Source organism: Choloepus didactylus, chromosome 13 (genome assembly GCF_015220235.1).
Source record: "Choloepus didactylus isolate mChoDid1 chromosome 13, mChoDid1.pri, whole genome shotgun sequence".
NCBI lineage: Eukaryota > Metazoa > Chordata > Mammalia > Pilosa > Megalonychidae > Choloepus > Choloepus didactylus.
In genome coordinates, this window is record NC_051319.1 from 28,735,150 (window position 1) to 28,760,993 (window position 25,844).

Below are 25,844 nucleotides of genomic sequence, written 5' to 3' on the forward strand. Positions count from 1 at the left end.
CTCCTTGTTATTTAACCTCATTGTGACCCTTTACTGTCCTTGCAGAATTCCATCTGGAACCTATGATTGACATTTCAGGAATATTTTCCCTAGCTCTCTTAATTTCCTCACCAACTTGGCTTCTTCCTTAACCAATTTGGCCAATCACCAGTCCTGCCTGTGCTGCACAGCTCTCTTCTTTTTACCAGCCAATTAGTGCTATTCTGTAATGGATACAAATTTATTCTTTATGCTGCTTTGATCTACTGTCTAGTGTCCTTTCCTTTTAGTTAGAAGAATTCCCTTTAGCATTGCTTGTAGGGCAGGCCTAGTGGTGATGAACTCCCTCAGCTTCTATTTATCTGGAAATGTCCTAATTTTATGCTAATTATTGAAAGAAAGTCTTGCCAGGTATGAAATTGGGGGTTGGTAATTGTTTACTTTGAGCATTTAAATATTTCTTACCATTGCCTTGTTGCCTGTATCCTTTCTGATGACAAATAAGCTCTTAATGTTATTGAGATTCCCTTTTACATAACTCCTTGCTTTTCTTTCAGCTTTCAGAACTCTTTCATGATCAAGCATTTGTTGTTATTCGCTTACCATGTGTCCTGATGGGGTTTATCCAGTTTGGGGTTTGCTGGGCTCTTCGAATGTACATATCCATGTCTTTCACTAAATATGGAAAGTTTTTTGACATTATTTCTTTGAACATTCCTTCTGCTCCTTTCTTTCTTCTTCCTCTGGGACTCCCAGGACGCATCTGTTGATACACTTGATGGTGTCCCACAGGTCTATTACATTCTATTCACTTTTTTTAGTTCTTTTTTTTTCTGCTTCTTAGCCTGTATTATTTCTATTTCCTTGTTTTTGAGATTAGTGATTCTTTTTTCTGCTACGTCCAATCTGCTGTTGAAACCATCTAGGGAATATTTCATTTTGGTTATTGTGTTCTGTAACTCCAGTATTTCTGTGTGGTTCCTAATGAGAATATCCAAGAGACTCCCATATTGCTCATTCATTGTTTCCCACAAATCCTTTAGTTCTTTTTCTGTGTATTCTTTTCTCTCCTTGAGCATATTGAGGATCATTTTTTTTTAATAATTCAATTTTATTGAGATATATTCATATACCATACAGTCATGCAAAGCATACAATCAGTAGTTCACAGTGCCACCATATAGTTGTGCATCCATCACCAAAATAAATTTTTGAACATTTTCATTACCACACACACAAAAATAATAAGGATAAAAATTAAAGTGAAAATGAACAATTAAGGTAAAAAAGATCACTGGGTGCTTTTTTTTTTTGCCCTCTTTTTCTTACTCATCCATACACTGGACAAAGGGGAGTGTGATCCACATGGCTTTCCCAATCACATTGTTACCTCTCATAAGCTGCACTTTTATACAATCATCTTCAAGATTCAAGGGTTCTGGGTTGTCGTTTAATAGTTTCAGGTATTCACTGCTAGCTATTCCAATTCATTAGAACCTAAAAGGTTATCTATATTATGCGTAAGAGTGCCCACCAGAGTGACCTCTCGGCTCCTTTTGGAATCTCTCAGCCACTGAAACATATTTCATTTCATTTCACATCCCCCTTTTGGTCAAGATGTTCTCCATCCCACGATGCAAAGTCCAGATTCCTCCTGAGGATCATTGTTTTAAAGTCTTTGTCCAGTAAGTCCAAAGATTGGTCCTCTTCTTTGATGGTTTCTGGGTTGTTAGCTTGTTCCTTTGGATGAGCCATCATTTCTCTTTCATCGTCTTATAATCTTTTGTTGCACACTGTAGCTTTTGATATTTTAAAATGTTACCTCTGGGATTTAGTCCCTGGGTAGTCTGTCCCTCAAGTTTGTACCCAGATAGTGATATGACAGCAATTTTCTTGAATTCTTTGAGTAAATCAAAAACAAACTAAAGCAAAAAGCCCCTTTCTCAGTCTTTGCACATTGGCTCCACTTTGGCTGGTGGTCTCCTTCATAGCTTAGCCCTCCTACCATGAATATCAGTCCAAGGTAAATGTCAAATGCAGGGTTCTCTCTCTCTTATCTGAACCTGCATGTAGCCAGATTTGTGTGATTTATTGCCCCAGGCCACTTTAACTTAATTGTTTCTCACTCTGTCTGCCTGTCTGCAAGCTTGATTCAGCACCTGCTCAGTTAGTGCAGCCCTTGAGTGGTTTTCAGTAGTTTTGAAGAAGCTTAAAGTCTTTAAGATTCTTCTGCTGCTTGTGCTAGAATGGGGTTGGAACAATGACTGCCCTCAGAGCCAGTCCCCGTTGATCTGAAGTAGATAATCAAAAGCTATCAGCAATCAGACCACACACCCCCAGAGTTTGGAGGACTGGGTCTTTATGTTTGCACACTGGCACCAGCAAGCTATGCCAGGAGCCTGAACTGAAGTCCCAACTGCTGCCTTCCACAAGGCTGGGAAATGGGGGATTGTGGCCACTGCAGGGAGTGTGGATATTTACCATAATTTACCAGCCTCTTCCTCCCCCTCCTCCCTGAAAGTTGCACAGTATTCCACTAGACTCTGGAGTTTCAAAATAGTTGATTCATACATTTGCTACCAGTTCAATAGTTGTTTTGGTCGAGGGACTGATTCCTGGAGTTTCCTACCCTACCATCTTCCTACAGTCTGCTCTTTTGATGGATTCTTAAATAATCTCTGAAACAGATCCCATCACCCTTAAGTCTTCTGCTTAATACCTTCCATCCTCTTTCTCTATACAAGAGATGAAAACTATATTATGTTAACTCACCCAACTTTCCTTATTTTCATCTGATCATTTCTCTTTGGGTCTCTGTTTATTGTCAGTTTTCCTCTTATTCTTAGATAAAGTAAGAATAGCTCCTTCTCACCAAAACTAACTCTCCCAGTTGTGCCCTTCACTTCTTTTTTCTTTCTCTTGGAACTTGTTTCATTGAATTTTCCCCAACTGCCTTACAGCTTAAGTCTCTCTCTCTTTCCTGGGTCCTTTCCCTCCTTTTAAAAATATGCTTCAGTTTTCGTTGTCTAAAAGAGCTCACTTACAATGCTGTTGTTTTGTCAAGTTACTGTTTTGCCTCTCTCCTTTCCTTTACCAACAAACTTCTAGAAAAGGAGGCCGTACTAGCTGCTTATACTCATCATCTTCTGTATCCTGCTAAACCTTGAGAGTATCTTGCTTGTCCTCTTTCATTCACGACTCATAACTTGGACACCATATCCGTTTACCTATCTCAAGCCCTTATCCTTAAATTCTTCCACATCAATCACTACTAACCAATATTCCTTGAAAAGTCCTTCTTCCATGGTTTTCATGATACTCTATTATTTTTATTTTCCTGCCGAGTCCAGGTCATGGCTCTTTCTTCCCCCTTATAACTCTGAAATATATGTGTTTTCTAGGGATTGCCTTTGTCTTTTTTTCTGTCCTCTGTATTCCCTTGGTAAAATAATATCATAACTCTAAGTATCATAACTACAATTTTCAAATCTATGATTTTGAGCCCAAATTCTCTCTCTGCTTATAGGCTTAAATTTTCAAATGTGTTTTGAATATCTCCACTTGGAATTCTCTTTAATATCTTGTCCTCATGAAGTATAAAAACCATTGTTCTGATCTCTATTTCTGTTACCAGACTTGTACTGTTCTTCCCCTTTCTCTTCATCTTTCTCTTCCCTTTTCTCTCCACAGTCCTAGACCTTCAGATCAGTGGCTGTCAAATCTGACTGAGCATCAAACCTGACCCTTAAGATCCTTTCCTGACCCAGTACATTCTTCTCACTACTCACATTAATGAGCTTCTAATCAAACAAAAAAGAAAACTTTACACTAATTTATGCATTTGCTTTTTACCTTTCTTTATACTGCTCCCACTACCTTAATGTTAATAGTTACATGTTCAAATATGTTTAAATATGGCTCATCTTCAAGGCCCAACTGAAATTCCTGCTTACTCACAAAGTCTTCTTTGATCCCATGAGCAAGAAGTAATTTCTGCTTTCTCTGAACTTTTGTGTAACTTGGTCTCTCTTATAATAGTTTTTCTTATAAGGTATACACACACAATGCATATGTAATTCATCCTTTTATCTATCAAATTTTATCTAATACATGTTTGATACTCAAAAAATATATTTTTTGAATAACAAGCAGTAGACAACTTTTGTATAAAATGTTCTAAGTGCTTTGTATTTCAACCATTGAATCCTCATTGAATGCACAAAACTTTATGTGGGAAGTACTAATGTTGTATGTACTTAGTTTACAGATGAGGAAATTGAGTCTCAGATCAATTAAGTAATTTGCTCAAAGTCACAAAGTTAGTATGGTCCTCCAGTCCCCAGGCTCCAGAGTCCACACTTTTAACCATTCTGCTATTATGTCTCTATTATGAATAAATTCTGTATCCTCCTTCCCCTAGTCTTGTTTCTCAAACCTCAATGCACGTTTGTTGTTTTTCTTTATTTAACTGGCTGAAGGCCCATATTCAAAACAGATCATTTTCTTTTAACTGGATTTGACAGAAGTAAATTATAAAATTTTATATAAGTAGCCTCCAAGAAAGCAAAAAATGTGATTTATAATTAGGATGCATTGACTTCAAGGCAGAAGTAGAAATTGGGTCATAGGAAGGACTAAAGTGTTGAATAGCTATTTAAAACCCCAACTGTAAAGTTTTATAAAGGCAGTGTAAATCAGTATAGTTGTGTCCTTACACTCATTATAATTATACAATCGCCATGAAGTGTAATGGCTTCTCTCCCCCAGCCAGAGTATCTGCAAATAAATACTTTATGTATGGCTGTATTAAAGCTGCTTTGTCACCATGAAAAAAAATTTGTTTTTTTTGCAAGTGTGTTTCACAAACTTTGTAACTGAATAAACTGCACCTGGTTAAAACAAAAAAAAATGGAAACATATAGTTTTAAGCTTAGTATAAAAATAAGCTTGTAGCATCTACCTTACATTTGCTAATAATAACAGACAACTGTTAGCCAGTCTAACCATTAAGAATTTGAATTCCACATGAAAGAGGAGAAGAAAATGGAAGTTAAATCTCATGACTTTTAAGGTCTATGTATATATGACACTGACAAATAAATAGAGAAGGAATACTTTAGTGGTCTATCGTTGGCTGAAAATACTTTAATGATTAATATACAAATGTCACTATAGTTATTAATTTTTTTAAACACCTATCTTCTCCCTAGATCATGCACATGGCATTCAATCGGGGATTGCTTTTCTTCCTTAACACAATTATATCCCTTTCTTTTCTCAGTAAGGGTTCGGTCCAAGGTTGTTAGTAAGAATGAGCGATAAGTTATTGGTTCATTCTCATATGCATAAAAGTCCTGGCCACATCTGTGGGTACCATGCCATTGTTTAAATGTATGATGATAAGCCTTTATGTATAAGGCAGATATCAAATTTCTTTGTGGTGATTGTTATATATTCCTGAAAAATGGCCTTGTACATGTGTTTGGTATCACTTTTTATGAAATTTACAGTTAAAGTTATTTAACAACAGATTACAAGCAATATCCCTAAAATTTGGGGGAAATAGAGCATTATATTTTAGACCAAATGATGCCCTGATAATCTGATAGCTGTTGGGAGAAAAGTTGCAGTTAATCACATTGACAGAGTAGAAGCAAAGGGTTTAACTCGAATAGACTTTTCAGAATTGTGGCACAGCAAATGATATTGAAGAAAAACAAAATCAAATAAAATTTTAAATTTGTGTTACAGTTTTGTATTGTGATGGGTTAGAAAACCAATTTAAGGTCACAAAATAAGCATTGGGGCAAACTGGCATTTACCCAGATTGAGACATACAGGGTCTACCAGAAAGTAGCTCTGGAAACTGATGTATTTAACACACCATAATAAATTCACGTTGAGTTGCCTTTAGTGTTCATTTGTTGGAGACATTGTGTCAGATTTGATTCAAAACTGTGGTGTTGTGTTTGAACCAATTCAATATCAATGACACTGATTTGACCCTGTCAAATAGGCTATTTGTGGCCAGATACATATTAAAATAGTAAACTAATTCATAAAAATTATAAGACCTTCCAGTAAGATTCAAAATATAAGCGCAAGTAGGTTGAAAGGTGCATTGTACAGTTTCATTGCATTATAAAAGCTAAGTAGGTTGAAAATCATTATTAGGTGCCTGAGCATGCCTGGAGATGAGTGTTTTGAGCTCTTTTATGGGTGAGTAACTGGTAATGTAGTTTAAAAACTAGGTTAGGTTTAGTCTTCAATTGTTAGTTGGCTGACTTCTTGCTTGTTTTAGAACTCTGACCTTCTAAAAACTTTTGTCATAATGTTCTGTTTTGAACCATTTATGAAATGTATAGACAATTACTTATTGGCTGTGAACCCCCCAAAACAATAATTCCCCTTCCCATAGTTCCAAAATGTTTCTCCTTACAAGATGAAAACAGACCATTTGACCTTTTCCTTACGAGTCACAGACCTATTTTGAGGCCCCTAAGTACAATATTATCTGGCAACTTTGAAGCACATGGGTCAAACGGAATTACTCTAATAACAGTTAGTGGCAGGTCCATGTGGGTATGTCTCATCTAACTTAGTTATTCTCCTTAGATTCAAAATTATAGCCTGCAAATTGAAAATTATATATAGCTTTTGCAATGCAACACCATAATTCTAGGCTTGTACCATTTTTTTTTCAATTCCAATAAACCACACTCAAAAAAGGCCTGACATGGATTGTCCATTAGCATTCAGGAGAGCCCTAAGTCATCTGTTGACAAAAGACTTTAAGACTCCAGTGAGAATTTGCTCACATGAAGAATTTACCCCTGGAAAATAAACCCTAGGCCAGTATTAACTCTCTTCCCTGCCTACAGATCCAGTACCTCACTTACACAGATACTTCCAAATTAGGCTTGAATCCTTCATATATCAGAAAGGGTCAGGGTAAATCCACGACAGAGGCAATAGTTATATTTTCTGCGCCTCCCTTTACAAATGAAATATCTTTCTAGCTACTTAAACTACCCTCTAAAGCAGTGATTTACAAACTTTGAGTCACAACACACTGGTGAGTCCCATTGCCGGCACATTTTAAGTGGAATGGGATGGGATAGATCAAAGTGTGCCATACATTAATTTAGTGTTTCATAAAACTTTTCTCTCAAGATTGAGTGATTCACATGTAAAATGCATTTCTGACTGTGGTTTGTGGTCAAAAAAGTTTGAAAGCCAGGTCTGTAGCGTAGATAAGGCTCCCCAGTGGCCCTGGGATTGTCATACATCTATGGAAATCTTAAATAAAGTGGGTTGATTCTGGGAAATGGTCACTGCTTCTGTCTCATTCTCATACTTCACCCGCCCTTCCTCTTTTTCCTTCCCATTAAAAAAATAAACAAATCCCAGGGAAGTGTATTTATCCATGGGAATGTTACTCATAGGCAGCTTTGCCTGCAAGCTACAAACCAAAAATTTTTTATCATGCACATATGACCCAGCAGCATCCTCTCCCTGCTCTCAAGTCCACTTCTTTCCCTACACCTTCCCTGTTTCTTCAAAGAGAGAATATAGGAGATAATGGGGGTACAGCTTAGCACTCAAGTTTACTCTTAAATACAGCATATCCTTTAAGCCAGTCCAGTGACTTACATTTATTCATTCAACTAATTATTGAGCCCTCACCATGATAAATAAGGCTCAGTCCTATGTTCTTAATATAATGCCTTCATGGGGCTCACATTCTGGTAGGGGAGCAAACAGTGAACAAATATGTAAATTATGTAGTATGTTGCATGTTGGTAAGTGCTGTGGAGAAAATGAATGAGGAACGAGGGAAAGGGAGGGAATAGAAGCTTTTGAGAGAGTCATTTGAAATAGGTTTGTTAGGAAGTTTTCAAAATGACAGTTCGGGCGAGGTAGAACTTAGAGTCCACACACCGAAGACCAACTCTTCTGAAAATGTGGTCTTCAGATTATGTCAGGATAAACTAAAGGGTTCTATAACCAAATAAGTTTGGGAAATTCTGTTATGAAAAAAGTGAAACATGTTTCTTTATTATGTGATATTTTAGAGCTTTGAATATGCAAGAGGAGGCTCTAGCCCTGAAACTCCTGATGCTGCTGCTGATGATAAGAATAGGTAACATGTATTGAGCATATGTTTTGTGCCAGGCTCAATGGGAAGTGCTTTATTTACATAGTTCCCCTGCTAGAGTGTAGCTCTGTACAGAAGGAGGCTGCCTCTGCTTTGGCCCTCCACTCGACTGCCAGCACTTAGCACAGTATGTGTTCAGTAGGAACATTGCATTTGTCGTAACAGCATCAATAAATACTAATCAAATTGCTGGACAATTTCTTATTAAACTTTCAACATAATCCTTTGTATTTTGTCAATGAGGAATTATAGTCCAGAGAGGCTAAGTAGTTTGGTTAAGGTCACACACAGGGCTCAAAAGGGATGGCATCAGAAGCAGTCTGCAGATCTAACTCTGAAGCTCACACCTAGTTTAAAAGATTGCCACAGAACATTTCTTTTCCTCCACAGATCACCTCAAAGGACTAAAGTACTGTACATATGCTGCTGTTTAGAAAATTCTCTTTTCTCTGAAATACATTCTCTTCACTCTTGGACTTTCAACACCTAGAGCTTCTCTAAAGAGAAATCCAAACTTCAGACACAAGTAGCAGTAAAAGTAAGGCATTCCAAGTCACATCAACAATTCTTCAATTTAACAAACAGTAATTAAGCACCTTACCTATGCCAGACCATGTGCTATGCACTGGGGATATAAAGATAAATAAGATAGAGTCAAGTCAGTGTACTTAATAACCTCTAATGAAGGAGACAAGCATATTACAAGTAGTAACAAAGACCCAGACACTGAAGGAATACTGTATTCAGTGCCTGGGAGTATGGAGAGAATCAGCTGGAAGATCAGCTGAGGACAGGTGGTGAGGTTCATCTGTTTTGATAGGGAAGCCAGTCGAAGGAATTTTAGATGATATTATCACATGTGAAAATATATGAGGCCTACCTAAGAGGCTGTCAAAATAGTCTCCCTAGACAATGTGGAGACATCAGTGAAGGCAATGTCCTGGGAGGGACTGGAGAGGACAAACTTGAGAGGAATTTAGAAGATAAAATAGATAAGAATTGTTGACCCATGTAGTGTAGCATATGAGGGAAAACAAGGCACCAAGATAAGTCTTACTATGTGAATGGTTGATACTAGTACTCAGAAGGAAGAGAAAGCTTGAGAGTAAGGATACTAGATTCAGCTTTGAATGGACTGAGTTTGAGATGCTTTGGGGATCTCTGGGCCACTGGAATTAAAGGCCTGGAGTTTAGGAGAGATGGAAATGCAGATTTGGAAATTGTTGGCCCTGAAGTGCTCATCAAAGGAAGGTGATGCTAGAGATTGTGAATTTAAGAAGGAGTACCCAAATGAAGTGAAGAACCTGAACTATAATGAAATGCTGAGCTATACAAAGTCCAGCTGGCTGCCGCAAATATTTACAACTGACTCTGGTGACAGGACCCATAGGACTTAGCGTGGGTTCCCTGTTACCCAAATGGGTGTTCAAGAGCTCCTTTGGGAACATGTTGGAGAAATAATGAAGTTAAAAGGAAACTCTGCAATCTGGAACCAAGTATAGGACTAATGACCAAATGTTAGGAAAGTAAAATACCTAGGGGTAGTGTGGAATATTTTTTTTAATAATTTGCAAACCCAGTCCATAAACTTTGTTGTTATCTGTTCTGCCCACAGTATCCTGATGCTGATTTGACAGTTCTTTAAATATATGCCTCATTGTCAACCTATGTGATTTTCAGTTTATTTGCTGAGAGCACTGATAGATGATCATAGTCGTGGCATTAGTGTTAACATTTATTAAGAAAGCTCAGGATCACAAACAGTGTTTTCCTACTAAGAAGTAGCTCAGATCACTGAAACTTCTTTGTCTCTGGAGCCTGTTCATTTCAGAACAAAGGTCCATGTTTTAGAAGTAAGGCCTCTTGATACCTTTTTTCAATTTATCTTTTTTCTAATTTAAAAATAAAACATTCCTATTGTTGGAAATAGACCCATAAATACCTTACTTCCACATTTTTCACAGTTATGTTCCTTGTTTTATGTTGATGAGTTTTAGTAGCACATCCCAAATTGTTAAAATCAGAAAGTCAGTGAGGTAAAATTAAAAAAAGTACTTTCAAAGTTTGTAAACAATAAATTTTTATCCTCATGTATAGTGTGATTTCTGTAATAAAGCCATTATTGTTATCATTGGTTCATAGCAATAAAGCAATGGATGCAATTTCAAAGAAAATAGATAAAACAACACTAGACTTTCTTTTAAAATGGCCATTAAAATCATTGAAATCATATTTTCCACTAAAAAACAAAGAGATTTTATGTATTCTCCGTGGAATCTCCTAACTCCCATTAGTAGACTTTCTTAATGACAGCCATACTAAATGGCATAGCCGCTTGCCATTTTTTTCTCTTTTCCACAAGTAATTTCTTTCGCTAACACCTTTTTCAAACTACTTTGTTTTTCACGTTAGTGGCTCCTTGTTAATTTAAGTATTTAAGTTAAGTACTTTGGTGATTTCATTGTTTCTCCCAGTAGAGGAGCTTCATTCTGACATAAGCTTGACTTTCTTAGCATAGTCTTTTATATAGACCCCCTTATTCCTTAGGCTCAATAGTGTGTTTTCAGGGCTTCTTTTTATTGAGGACATTGAAACGACTCTGTTTTCCATTAACTAATTCACCCTAAACATGAGTTCTAACATTGCCAATTATAAATGCCTCCTTTGATAAATGCTGACTTATACAGACAACAGAGAAGTTGCTAGTAGTTCACCAAATGTGAACTGACAGCTTAAGGAAATATGAAACTAAAATGATTTTCATTAAATGGAGCATTGATTTTCAATTTGCCAAATGGAATTCATAGTACCTGTTAAACAGCAACATGCCACCAACCATCACCAACTTTCATCCTTGTCACCTATTCCCACCACCCCTTCCCATTTTCATCAGGGTTATGCTAGGCCCCCAAAGAGGTTGAAAAGCACCTCCACGGAGATGGATTTACCATAAAGCTGATAAAGCTTAAGTTTCAGAGTCTTTCACTTGCATGAGCCCCTGCAAGTTGTAAAAGCTTCAGGCCCATAAAATCTCAATATGCCTCTGGATATGCTTTTTCCATCTGAAAACACATCTTCATCATTCTTGCACTGCTGGAGAACCAGCCTGGGGTCTATTGCTCAGTACATGGAGTTATTTATGACCCAGCTTTCTTCCTTGCAGAGGTTCTGATCTGGGCTGCCAAGGTATCACACTTTTCAGCAGAGTTCCCAAAAAACACAGGTAGAGTGCTCTGCTGGCTTTCCCACTGGGCTTTCTCAGTACCCTGCACTAGCTTTCCCTGTGCATTGCCCTAAGCACTTAGGAGAACAGTTAGGCCAAAATTTGAAAGATCAGTTCCTAGTCATTCACACAAAATGTGCATGTCCTTTAATACTCTGCACAAAGCCATAAATAGATGTCTGTATTTTACACAGTCAGAGCAAAGCATGTAATTGCCAAGCTTAATACCTAATCTTTGAAAAGTTTTGCGAGCATGGCTTAAACAATTTCCATTTATTAGGGCATTTTAGCCTAAGTAAAAATGAGCCTTGTGGCCCTTTATCAAACTGTATGATTTCATTAAACCAAACTGAAGTTTTATAAAATGAAATAAATCTTAATATATTATCTCTTGTCTTGCTGCAAGGCATTAATGACCAAGGAATTATTCATCTATATAAATCTTTCCTTATGCTATGCTTATTTTCTTTTGCAGTTATAATAAGAACGCAGATAATTTGAATATTTTTCTATGAGTGGTATATCTGAACAAGGTATCAGCACAGTCTCCTTCTAAAGCCTTCTTGCTTCTCTAAAAATACTCAAGTTGCCTCTTCCTCTTCCCATTTCCTCTTCCCTTTCTTTCCTTCCTCTTCTTGTTCTTTCTCTTCCCTTCCTCAGCAATTCCCCCCTGAAGCCATTAGTTGATCCAGAGGTATGTATCCCCAGGGAGGGGTCAGGCAAGGGCTGTGGGAACCCAACCCTTGTGGAGAGGGCAGTCCTGTGAGGCTGAGGCGCAGCCCAGCATGAGCTGTCAGAATCTGAGTGAGCTGGCTATGACATCTGGGCAGGGGAATGGGTGACAGCACTGAGAGATTGGTTACATTCAAAGGTGATGCTCAGATAGGTAAATACATATTAATGAGAAATAGTTTTCTTACCAACAGAGAAAGGAATTACAAATAGGGAAAGGGAGAAAACTAGAATTAACCTGCGGTGTTGGATTAGAATTAGAAGTATTGGTGTGAAGTAGTGGTTTTCATTATATAAAAATAGATGTAGAAATATAGATGTGTGTGTGCATACATACGTGTACATACACGTATGCTCTAGCTCTGTCTACCGAGAGGGCCTGGGAGCGGCAACACATCAATAGCAATGAGCACTCCTAGTGCCCAGATCTTGGTGCCCTGAAAGAAACCAGGACTAGGGCTGGCAAGTACAAGATAAACTTGGAACATCTGGTTGAGCTAAAGGAAAAAGCAAAAAGGCACTCACAGAATGAAGGGGACATATCAAAAGGCACAGAAACCGTCTTCAAACGGCTCCCACTAAACAAACCTAGGACAATTTGAGCATCAAAATAAATAATGATAGTAATGGATTATAACCCATTAAATAAAATAGGAATCCATGGGTCCATATTATAAAAATAAATAAATGAATAAATCAAACATTTGGTAAGAAGAGGATATTTACATAGTTTCAGAGTAATGCCACACAAGACATTTAAATTGCAAAGGCAAAAATGCTAACTTGACAGCTAAGAATCCTTGCAACCCCACTACCTTAATCAAGAAGCCAAAATGAACATCAGAAGTAATGGAACAAATGAAATCTTGTGCCACCCAGTAGGGAGCAGCAAGAACCAGCATCCCTTCTGTGATATTTCTGCAAAAGTGTATAATCGAAATCTAATCCTGAGAAAACATCAGGCAAACTCAAATTTAAGATACTCTACAAGAACAGCTGGATGGTGCTCTTCAAAAGTGTCACGGTCATGACACAGGAAACATTTGGAATTCAAGGAGACTACAGAGACATGTCATACCCATGCAAGGAGTGATTCTGAACTGGTTCCTTGGGATAATTGATGAATCTAAAATGGGGTGTGAGATGGTAAAAATGCATCAAAGTTAATTTTGTGACTTGATGGTTATAGTATATTTATGTAGGAGAATATCTTTATAGGAAATACACATTAAATACACAGAGGGTGATGGGGGATCAAGTTTGCAACTTTCAAATGGTTCAGGAAAAAAAGTTGGTTGTACTACACTTGTAATTTTTCTTTAAAAGTTTGAGAAGGTTTCAAAATAAAGTAAAACTTTAAAATTGATAGTTTTATTTTGCTGTTCAGTTTCCACAGTGCATGTGGATTTTACATGTTAATTTTTGATGGTGGATAAGTAGGGACTTTGGGATATATCATGAGAGTTGTCAGTGGCATGGTCTTTCAACTGATTGACTTTCTAAATCTTATATAACCTGTCATTTGAATATTAAAATGCTCTCTGTAAAATTACTATTCAAAAACCCAAATATGAAAGAAAATCCCAAATATACAAACGTAAAAGGTAATAAAAGCCCTTGGCCTTGAGGAAATCTGTTGTGAAAACTTTTGAAACAAAAGGCTTGGAAAAATAAAGAGTAGTATAAGCTTGGTGTTGATAGTAGTGAATCAGTCACTTTATCTCTGCTCTTAACCTTAGCTATAAATTCGAGTGTCTTCCCAGGCCAAAAAAGGAGATGAGTGCGTTTTTCCATTACACACAAAATTTTTTTTATATCATTTCTGTTTTAAAATGTCAGGTGGGAATATACTAATATCAGGAGCACACTTCTGCCATTTTCTTGTGGAGCACTATTTTAAGGAGATTTACACCCCCATTCGTCCACTGAGATCAAAATGTAATTTTTTGTCTAGTTGTTCGTGGTATTTCCTGAACTGTCCAGCAGGTGGCAGTCTAGGAGAGGAACAGTTATGGTTCCCCATCCCCCTAGTCTATTAGCAAATCCATTTGCAAAAAAGAATGTGGACTCAGCAATGTGCCTTCTCTTCTCTGGCATAGAAATGGGATTTCCAAGGTTGTTCTTTCAAAATGGGTACTTAGGCATATAGAGTATCATAAGAAAGCCGCCCAAAATAATTTTATGTGTATGTGTGGCAATGCAGTATTCTGAAGCTCAAAAATTCTTCTTCTTCTTCTTCTTCTTCTTTTTTTTTTCTAGAAATTCCACTGGTTTTATATCTCTTTGCCCTGATTTCAATGACATGGCTTTGGGGAGGACTGCACATGGCTTACAGACACTTCTGGATGTTGGTCCTCTTTGTCATTTTCAACAGTCTGCAGGTAAGACTTAGTTTCCTTACTAACAACACGTTTGTCCAAATGAACACAAAACATGGAGTTTCAATGTAAAGAATTCAAGTATCCATCCACTCATGGGTGACTCCGTGCACAGAGTTACATCACACAGTGTTGTGGAATAAAATGAGTGGGAGCTAAATCTTTCACAACTGAAATATGGCTTGGAGTCTAACTTGCTTATTATAGTTTCTGTATGTAGGAAAGACAAAAAAATATTTACTCCTCTTCGTTTTGTCAACATCCAAGTAACTTCAAAAATATATTTCCTTTTCAGCAGGATTGTTGTTTGTAAGCTTTGGAGCTGTCAGTAGCGTAGGACCTATGCACATATTTGGACCCAGGCTATATCTACAAATTAGATAAGTTGAGGTTCAAGCAGTCTACTCTTAAGACTAGTGCTTAGTGAAATGAGAACATTTCAACTCACTGAAAAATGACTAACATCCCCCAAGTCTGACAGTGCCTAGTTTAAATTAGTTTTGTGAGAGTGCTTAGAGAGCATAACTAGAAATTGTATGATTTAGCAGAAATGAAAGCTGGCTATTTTATTGCTTTTGTTGAATGGAAAAAATCTGCACCCTGAAATTAACAAATGGCACAAACACATTTTCCTTATTTTCCAAAGTGAAAAGTTCTGTCCTAGACTAAGATAATTTTGTGACTTTACCAAGGGTGTCACTAAACAGTTTTTATTTTGACCACTGTCTTACAAGGAGCATGTGTAGGAAAAAATATATAGTTATGTATATTAAAGATTATAGCATACCACTGAAAAATGACCGAAAGAAAGCGTGTTTAGATTTGCCTTTGAGAAGTTCAATTCATTAGTGAGATCATAGATTACATGAGGGTACCCAATCAGAGTGTCCTATTAATTTAGGAAGGGAAAAAAAACAAAGTAACTTAAAAGTTTGGAATTAAATTGGTGTAATCTCTATATAGATAGAGATATAATTTGGCACCCACTACCTGTCAGGCAACATGCTAGTGCGGCCAATACAAGGATGAAGGTGACAGCCCTGCTCCTCTAGGATTTGATGACTCAGAAGAATAAACAAACAATTAATTATAATAATATACTGTGGGAAGTGCCAGGTAAGCAAAGTGCTGTGAAAGCTGAGTGAAGGAGCTGTCTAATCCTACCTGTGCTGGCATTTGAGCTGAGCCCCAAAGGTGAGCCGCACCTGTCAGAGGCCCTGTCATAGTCACCTTCGAAATCCTAGGGCCCAGTGGAAATAGGACCAAGGTCCAAAATGACAGCCAGCAGATGTCTCTTATTTGACTAATGCACAATGATACACAGCACGGTGTTTTAGATTTTTTTAAATAGTAGCTGTCAACTTCTAAAATTGAGAATATTCACCTAAAAATCCGAATCTCTGGCTTTTCTTTAAAAACAATATTTGCATGGCAGCAATTTTCAAGGCCTAAGTAGATGCTGCCCTTTAGATGGGGCATGTGACCTCAAGTTACACCTGATGCACTTCATTCATTCATTTTACCTGTCCAACCCCTGAGTTTGTGACACCTGAAACAGGTACTCTTCAGTGTTTATTAAATAAATGATACCTGTACGGTTAAAGACAAGTATTTCAAGCAGAGGAAACAGTATTAGCATATGCTGCAAAAAGAGAGTCTTTTCTCTTGCCTAGATTAGATTAAGCATAGGGTTGGGAGGGAGAAAGAACAATTTTGCAGTTAAAAAGGAAGTGGTGGGAGATGAGATAGAAAGGGTAGTTTAACTTAAATGCCATTTCAACAAGATGCAGACCTTAACTTTCAGTGTTTAGGAAAAGCTGGGTTTTTGTTTTTGGTTGTTTTGTTTATTTAATTTTATTGGCATGGGAATGGCATGCTCTTGCCTCCTTTTTGGAAGGATAACTGGAAATGTTTAGGAGGACATATTGAAAAGAAGAGCAGTTTTAGGCAGGAAGAACAGCTAGTAAAATATTCATATTCCAGACTACGGATGTTCAGGCAGTAGACATCCTGGGAATAGACAGTAGGCAACAGGTTTGAGAGATATAGAGATAAATATTAATGTAACTTTGTTAGCCAATTAAATGTAAGAATGTTGGGAGCAAGAGAGCAAAGTCACTTAGAAATGCCTGGCATGGGTGAATGGCTGGGTACTGACACCTTTAGTCAAAATGGAGCAGGGCTGAAAAGGAATGTGCAGCTAAGTTGGTGAGTTAAATTATGGATTATGTATCATGCCACTGGAAATGCAGATCCAAGGGGATGGCTTTTTTTCAACATTTGTGACCACAGAAGCATATTTTGTATACTATGCTTGTCTACGGTATTTTGCTCAGAAGATATCAGTGCTTACTGCCTCACTTTTTATCCAGATGATTATTTCCTGGGTACTCTGAGACTGATGAATGAAAAGAATAAAATATCTATAATAACCTGGTATTCTGATATTTATTACTTCATGCATTTTAAATAAAATCTCAGTCACTTGAAATATTCTCAGGAATTTCTTGATCTCATGAAGTTTCAAGATTGGGCTATCAAACTTGGGATATATTGGAGCATATAAGAACATGTATATGAGGTGGTTTGAAAAGCACAATATAAATGCGAAAGTGAGGTAGAAAGAAATCACCATTCTAAGTAAGTCTATTAATATTTTTATTCTTTGATAATCTTCCTGGGAATATAGACACTTTATTTCCAAAAACTTCTGTGCTTTTGCTCAAATTCTTATTGATTTACCCTTATTATTTATATCTTCTTAATGGTTAAAACAAATTTTAACTGTTGGGCATTGAGGTTGAGCAGAACATAGAAAATGAAGGGGAAAATGCTCTTTAAGTTCATTTCCTGGGAATTTTCTAATTCCAGGAGCTGCTCACTAACATCTCAGCAGGTTAATGATATCTGTGTTTTGCCACTTCTCTTTGGTGCACTTGATGCCAGGTGAACAAATCCTGATTTTCATTGTGCTTTGTTAAAAAAAAAAAGACTCTGAAACCTCAGAAAGTAAAAAGTCGTTTCGTACTTACTTGGTTGGTAATCCCAGATTCCAGGGGCTTTAGGCCTCTTCATTTCTATTTGCTGATCAGGCTTTCGGGGCACACTAGCCTGGCGACCACCACTAGCACTAGTCTCAACTCCTACCTACAGGAAAAGAGCTTATTTCTCAATAGGGAAATCCTGTGGAGGACTTGAACTACCCCAGCTTGAGGCAGAGCCCATCCAGAAACCATTCACAATGTGACAGCGACTCTGATCAGGCCTCTCTCATGAGCAGACTCCAGTGGTGGGAAGAGTGAAACTGGTCTCACAAAAACCACAGGGAATGGAATTCCCTCTGTGGAGTATAATGAAAAACTTGACTGGTCTTTGTCCCCAGTTTCTAGGGAAGCAACCTCTGTATCTTTGGAATTCCCTGTGGTGGGAGTGTCTTTTGATCTTCCTGGTTAGCCCAGGACCATACCTGATAGTTATGGGGTTGGGTTGGCCATAAGTGCATACTTGGGCTGGGGACTGGCTATACTGGAAAAACCAACCATGTGATTAGGTAGTTGGGGCTTTCAGGCACATCATATCAGCCCACTTCCCCTACCTCTGGGAGGGGAGGTGGGCTGCAGATTGAGTTCAACCATGTGGGCATTGATTCCATCAATCATACCTATGTAATGAGTCCCCACATAAACTTAGGACACTGGAAGTCACTGTAAGCATCCGTGATTGAGAAAATACATTACTACTGTGCCAGAAGAATGATGCCTTCTGACTCCATGTAGAGAGGATACAGAAGCTGGCATTTGAGACCTTCCTAGACCTCGTTCTATGTATCTGTTCTTTTGGCTTCTTCTTATTTGTATCATTTTGCTATAATAAAACTATAATCATAAGTATAGTGCTTTTTTTTGTGGGTAAAAGAATGTTTTTTATTTTTATTAAAATTTAAAAATCATTTAAAAATTGCCTAAGTATATTCTTAGGCAATTACGGGAAAAAGTAGGGCTGCTTTGTCCATCATCTCCCTCCAATCACATTTCCCTCCCCAGAGGTAGCACTGTTGTCAGGCTGCTATGTATATTTTCAGAACTTTTTGAAGGAGCAGCTGTACTTCTATAGGAGATATGACATTGCTGTGTGTGAATGTGTGTTTTAATATTTTGCATGTCATTCTAACTTGCTTTTTTTAAATCAACATTAAGTTTTTGACATCTACCCTATTTAACAAATATAAATCTAAATTCATTCCTTTTAAACTGCTGCACAGTATTCTGTCATGTGACTATACTACATTTGTCTCGTCCATTCCTCTGCTGAAGGACATATGAGTTGTTTGTAGTTTTTTATTAATAAGTATAGTGCTTTTAGTGAGTTCTGTGAGTCATTCTGGTGAATTATCGAACCCAAATGGAAGATGGGAACTCCAGAATTTCTAACCAATTGGATCCCCAAACTTGTGACAGGCATCTGAGTGAGGGCCATCTTGTAGAGGATTGCCCTTAACCTGTGGAGTGTGAATTGGATTGAGTTATTGCACTATTTGCAGTTGGTGTCAGAAGTTGTTGTGGAAGGGGTAGAAGTTTTGCAAATTCTGGAAAAAAGGGTTTTTCTTACCAACAGCAGTGGCAACAGCATTAGATAGGCAAAAGCAACAGATGTACACCATACATAATTTCTAATTTGTCTTGGTCACTGATATAAGTTTGGACAAGGCCAAGAACATCTATTGGCAAACCACTAGGAAACGTCTTCAGTTGTAACAAGAGTTTATTATGCATGTCTTTGGGATCCTTCATATAACCAAATGTGTCTATATAGCCCACAAGAAATTCATAAAGGATGATGTTAATATTTTTCTTAATTCCCTGACCAATTAATCCAATAACCTCTATTTTAAAAAATAAATGAAGGGGATGGGGCAAGATGGCAGAGTGGTGAGGTGTGTAATCTAGTTACTCCTCTAGGGTAGCTGGTAAATAGCCAGGAACTGTCTGGAACAGCTGCTTCAGGGACTTCTGTGACAAGTCACACATCATATACCAAGTGGAACAGGTGGAACAGCTGAGATCACAGCAAAAAACTGTAGGTTTCCCTGGCCACTGGGGTGACCCCCGCACCCAGGCATGGCAAACTGCCTTGGAGCTGGTTCCCCAAGGGAAAAAGAAACAATCTGTGCTGGGAGCAAGGACTAGGGCTCAACTTAGCACCAACTGCAGCATTAATTAACAAACTTGGACTGCTGAATAAAAGCTCCAAGCACAGATAAACCAGCAGGCACCAAAGGAGCTGGGAGGAATCCATCCAGCAAAGAGGAAGCAAGGCTGACATCAACAACATCAAAAAAGAGACTTTTGGAGTTGAAACAGTTCAGAATACTGGAAAAGGTCTGGGTTCCAAGAAAAAAGGGGCACACAGATATGGTTACCAAATTGGGCTCTGGCTTCCAAACTGGGGAGCTGGAGTCCTGCTCTGAAAAGGTTTGTTTTTTTGTTTTTTTGTTTTTTTTTTTTGTTTTTTAAATCTTTAAATAGCCCATACCAGGACTGAGAAAACTTGGGGGCTGGTGAAAGGCCTTGAAAAGGGTTTTCTTTCTTTTTTAAAATTTTCTTTCTTCTTTTTTTGTTTGAAACAACTAAGTATCTCATTACAGAAAGCCTCAGATATTTGCAGTTGGCCCCTGGATCCAGGCAAGGGCAGTGATAAGACAGGTCTGAGAGACAAAGAAGACAAAGGGGTCAGGGCCCAGCTCAAGTGATGGCCCTGCCTCAGAGAAATCAGACCCCAGGGGCTGGAAAACAGAAGCCAGCTTGAGTCAACAATGCACCTGGCAGGAACAGGGTCTGTGGAGATTTAAAGGCACCTGTGGCACCTCTTTACACTGGTAGGGGGATGCAGGCTGACAGGCACCACCTGCTGGACAGGATAGGAAAAGCACACAGTCTAGAGGCTTCACAGAAGGGCCTGACAACTTGTGAGATCTCATTCTCAGGGAAACTTCATATCCTCTTCCTGAGACCTGGATCTCTGTGGACTGGGAAAATCTGATTGGGCTCAATCATGCCTGGGGAGACTCTCTCACAAAAAGGTTACATAGAAGCAGGGCAAGAACCAGAAAAACAATAGGTGAAAAATTCTGATCAACTAAACAGAAGCTAGGTTAGAGGTCTAGAATAAGTTGAACTGCACACCAAAGAACAGATAGAGAACAAAGGCAACCAGCAAGAAAACCAAAGGTAAAAGAGGGAAAACAAACTCCAAAATAAAGTAGTCAAGAAAATCAGATGCCTAGACAGCTAAAAATAATGAGCTAGCAAACACAAAAATATGGATTGATCATCCCAAGGAACAAACTAACACTTCAACTGAGATACAGAATTGAAACAACTAATTAAAGATGTTCAAACAAACATGCTAAATCAATTCAAAAATCAAATTAATGAGCTGAGGGAAGATATGGCAAAAGAGATGAAGGATATAAAGAAGAAATTGGGTGAACATAAGGAGGAACTAGAAAGTTTGAAAAAACAAATGGCAAAACTTATGGGAATGCAAGACACAATAGAATAGATGAAAAACACAATGGAGACGTATAATACCAGATTTAAAGAAGCAGAAGAAAGGATAAGTGAACTAGAAGACAGGACATCTGAAATCCTACATACAAAGGAACAGATAGGGAAAAGAATTGAAAAATATGAGCATGGTCTTAGGGAACTGAATGACAACATGAGCATGAATATATGTGTTATGGGTGTCCCAGAGGGAAAGGGGGCTGAAAGAATAATAGAAGAAATAATCACTGAAACTTTCCCATCTCTTATGAAAGACATAAAATTACGGATTCAAGAAGTGCGGCATACCCCAAACAGAATAGATCGCAATAGACCTACTCCAAGACACTTACTGATCAGATTGTACAATGTTAAAGACAAAGAGAGAATTCTGAAAGCACAAGATAAAAATGATTCATCACATATGAGGGAAGCTCAATAAGATTGTGTACAGATTTCTCCACAGAAACTATGGAGGTGAGAAGTCAGTGGTATGATATATTTAAGATACTGAAAGAGAAGAACCACAACCAAGAATTCTATATCTGGCAAACTGTCTTTCAAAAATGAGGGAGAGATTAAAATATTTTCAGACAAACAGACACTGAGAAGGTTGTGATTAAGAGACCCGCTCAAAAGGGAGTGCTACAGATTGATAGGAAAAGACAGGAGAAGGAGGTTTGGAGAAGATTGTAGAAATGAAAACTGTCAGGAAGGGTAAAAGGAGAGAGAGAAAAAAATAAGATATGGCATATAAAAAACAAAAGACAAAATGGTAGAAGAAAGTACTGCCCTTACTGTAATAGCACTAAATGTTAATGGATTAAACTCCCCAAGAAAAAGACATAGACTGGCAGAATGGATTTAAAAACAAGACCCATCCATATGCTGTCTACCAGAAACTCACTTTAGACACAAGGACAAAAATAGGCTGAAAGTAAAAGGTTGGAAAAAGATATTTCACGCAAAGAACAACCAGAACAAAGCAGAAGTAGCTATATTAATATCAGACAAATGAGACTTCAAATGTAAAACACTTAACAGAGAAAAAAAAAGGGCATTATACATTAATAAAAGGGGCAATTCATCAAGAAATCATAGCAATCATAAATATTTATGCACTGAGCCAGAGTGCCCAAAAATACATGAGGCAAACACTGACAACACTGAAGGGAGAAGTAGATACCTCTACAATAATAGTTGGAGAGTTCAATACATAGTTCTCATCAATGGATAAAACATCTAGAGAGGATGAATAAGGAAACAGAGAAGTTGAATTGTACAATAAATGAACTAGACTTGACAGACATTTATAGAACACTACACCCCACAATAGCAGTATATACATTCTTCTCAAGTGCTTGTGGATCTTTCTCTAGCATACCACATGTTGGATCACAAAGCAAGTCTCAGCTAATTTTTAAAAAAATGATATTATACAAAACCCTTTCTCGGATCATAATGGAATGAAGTTGGAGATAAATAACAGGCAGAAGGTTGGAAAATTCACAAATATATGGAGGCTAAATAACACACTCTTAGACAAACAGTGAGTAAAGGAAGAAATTACAAGAGAGATTAGTAAATACCTTGAGGCAAGTGAAAATGAAAACACAACATATCGAAACTTATGGGATGCAGCAAAGGCAGTGCTAAAAGGGAAATGTACTGCCCTAAATGCCTATATTAGAAGAGAAGAAAGAGAAAAAATTGAGGAATTAACTGTTCACCTGGAGGAACTAGAGAAAGAACAGCAAACTAACCACAAAGTAAACAGAAGGAAAGAAATAACAAAGATTAGAGCAGAAATAAATGAAATTGAGAACAGGAAAACATAGAATCAACAATCCCAGAAGTTGGTTCTCTGAGAAAATAGACTGACAGACCCTTAGCTAGGCTTAAAAAAAAAAAAAGAAAAAAAGTGCAGATGCAAATAAACACAATCTGAAATGGGAAATGGGACATAACTACTGACCCCGCAGAAATAAAGGAGATAATGAGAGAATACTATGAGCAACTATGTGGTACTAAACTAGACAACTTAGATGAAATGGACAACTTCCTAGAAAAGCATTAACAACCAAAATTGACTCAACAAGAAATAGACTACCTCAACCAACCAATCACAAGTAAAGAGATTGAGTCAGTCATCAGAAAGCTCCCCAAAAAGAAAAGCCCAGGACCAGATGGCTTCACCTGTGAATTCTACCAAGCATTCAAGAAAGAATTAATACCAATCCTGCTCAACCTTTTCAAAAAAATTGAAGAGGAGGGAAAGCTACCTAACTCATTCTATGCAGCCAACATCACCCTAATACCAAAGTCAGACAAAGACAGTACAAAAAAAGAAAATTACAGACCTATCTCTTTAATGAATATAGATGCAAAAATCCTCAACAAGATACTTGCAAATTGAATCCAGCAGCACATTAAAGGAATTATACACCTTGACCAAGTGGAATTTATTCCACGTATGCAAGGTTGATTCAACACAAGAAAATCAATTAATGTAATACACCACATCAATAAACCAAATCAAAAGAACCACATGATCATCTCAATTGATGCAGAAAAGGCATGTGACAAAATTCAATATCTTTTCTTGCTGAAAACACTCCAAAGGATAGGAATAGAACTGTCTCAATATGATAAAGGCACAATATATGAAAAACCCAAAGCTAACATCATACTCAATGGGGAAAGACTGAAAGCTTCCTATGCCAGTTTGAATGTATTGTGTCCCCCAAACGCCATTATCTTTGCTGTAGTCTTGTGGGACAGATGTTTTGGTGCTGATTAGATTTGCTTGGAATGTGCCCCACCCAGCTGTGGGTGATGACTCTGATGAGATATTCCCATGGAGGCATGGCCTCACCCATTCAGGGTGGGCCTTGATCAGTGGAGCCATATAAATGAGCTGACTCAAGCAGAAGGAACTCAGTGCAGCTGTGAGTGATGTTTTGAAGAGAAGCAAGCTTGCTAGAGAGGAATGTCCTGGGAGAAACCCATTTTGAGGCCAGAGCTTTGAAGCGGATGCCGTCTGCGTGCCTTCCCAGCTAACAGAGGTTTTCCGGATGCCATTGGCCATCCTCCAGCGAAGCATTAGCAAACTAGAACACTTCCTCTCTAAGATCAGAAACAAAACAGGAATGGCCATTGTCACCATTATTGTTCAATGTTGTATAGGAAGTGCTAGCTAGAGCAATTAGGCAAGAAAAAGAAATAAAAGGCATTCAAATTGGAGAGGAAGAAGTAAAACTTTCACTATTTGCAGATGATCCTATATGTCGAAAATTCAGAAAAGTCTACAAAAAAGCCATTAGAGATAATCAATGAATACAACAAAGTGGCAGGCTACAAGATCAACACATAAAAATCAGTAGTGTTCCTATACACAAGTAATAAGCAACACGAAGAAGAAATCAAGAAAAAAATTCCATTTACAATAGCATCCAAAAGAATCAAGTGTTTAGGAATAAACTTAACCAAAGCCACAAAAGACCTATACAGAGAAAACCCCAAGAAACTGCTAAAAGAAATCAAACAGGACCTAAAAAAATGGAAAAACATACTATGTTCATGGATTGGAAGAGTAAATATAGTTAAGATGTCAGTTCTACCTAAACTGATTTATAGATTCAATGCAATACCAATTAAAATCCCAGCAACTTACTTTGCAGAAATAGAAAAACAAATAACAAAATTTATTTGGAAGGGCAAGGTGCCCCAAATAGTCAAAAATATCTTGAGAAAGAGGAATGAAGTGGGAGGACTCACACTACCTGACTTTGAAGCATACTACAAGCTACAGTGGTCAAAACAGCATGGTACTGGCATAAAGATAGATATTACCGAACAATGGAATCAAATTGAGTGTTCAGACATAAGACCCTCTCATCTACTGACAGTTGATCTTTGATAAGGCAGTCAAGTCAAAGCAACGGGGACAGAGCAGCCTTGTCAATAAATGGTGTTTGGAGAACTGGATATCCAGATCCAGAAGAATTAAAGAGGACTCCTCTCTCACACCTCATACAAAAATTAACTTGAAATGGATCAAAGACCTAAACATTAGTGCTAAGAATGTAAGACTTTTAGAGGAAAATGTTGGGAAATATCTTAAAGATCTTGTGACAGGAGGTGGTTTCCTAGACCTTACAACCAAAGTGTGAGCAATGAAAGAAAAAATATATGAATGGGATCTCTTCAAAAGTAAACACTTTTGTACATCAAAGGACTTTGTCAGAAAAGTAAAATGGCAGTCTACACAATGGAAGACAATATTTGGAAACCACATATCAGATACGGGTTTAATATCCATATTATATAAAGAGATCCTACAACTCAACCACAGAAAGACAAACAAGTGAATTTTAAAAATGGGCAAAAGACATAGATAGACATTTTTTGAAGAGGCAATACAAATAACTCAAAACATATGAAAAGATGCTCAGCTTCACTGGCAATTAGGGAAATGCAAATCAAAACCACAGTGAGATATCATCTCTCACCTACTAGAATGGGCATTATCCATAAAACAGAAAATTACAAGTGCTGGAGAGGATGTGGAGAAAGAGGCACACTTATTCACTGTTGGTGGGAACATAGAGTGGTGCAGCCACTCTGGAAGGCAGTGTGGCAGTTCCTCAGGAAGCTGAGTATAGAATTGCTGTATGATCCAGCAACTCCATTACTAGGTATATACTCAGAGGAACTGAAAGCTAAGACACAAATGGACTTTGTAAACCAATGTTTATAGCAGCATTATTCACAGCTGCTGAGAGAAAGAAACAGCCCAAATGTCCATGAATGGATGAGTGGATAAACAA

General features: G+C 37.7%; 1 protein-coding gene across 1 annotated transcript in view; it reads left to right on the forward strand.

Moving 5' to 3' along the window:
- Window positions 1-25,844, forward strand: part of ADGRV1 (adhesion G protein-coupled receptor V1) — a 635,274-nt gene that overhangs the window by 527,841 nt on the left and 81,589 nt on the right. The window contains exon 87 of the mRNA XM_037801795.1: window positions 14,352-14,473. Within this exon, the coding sequence (XP_037657723.1) occupies window positions 14,352-14,473 (122 nt within the window). The remainder of the gene's footprint in view (window positions 1-14,351; window positions 14,474-25,844) is intronic.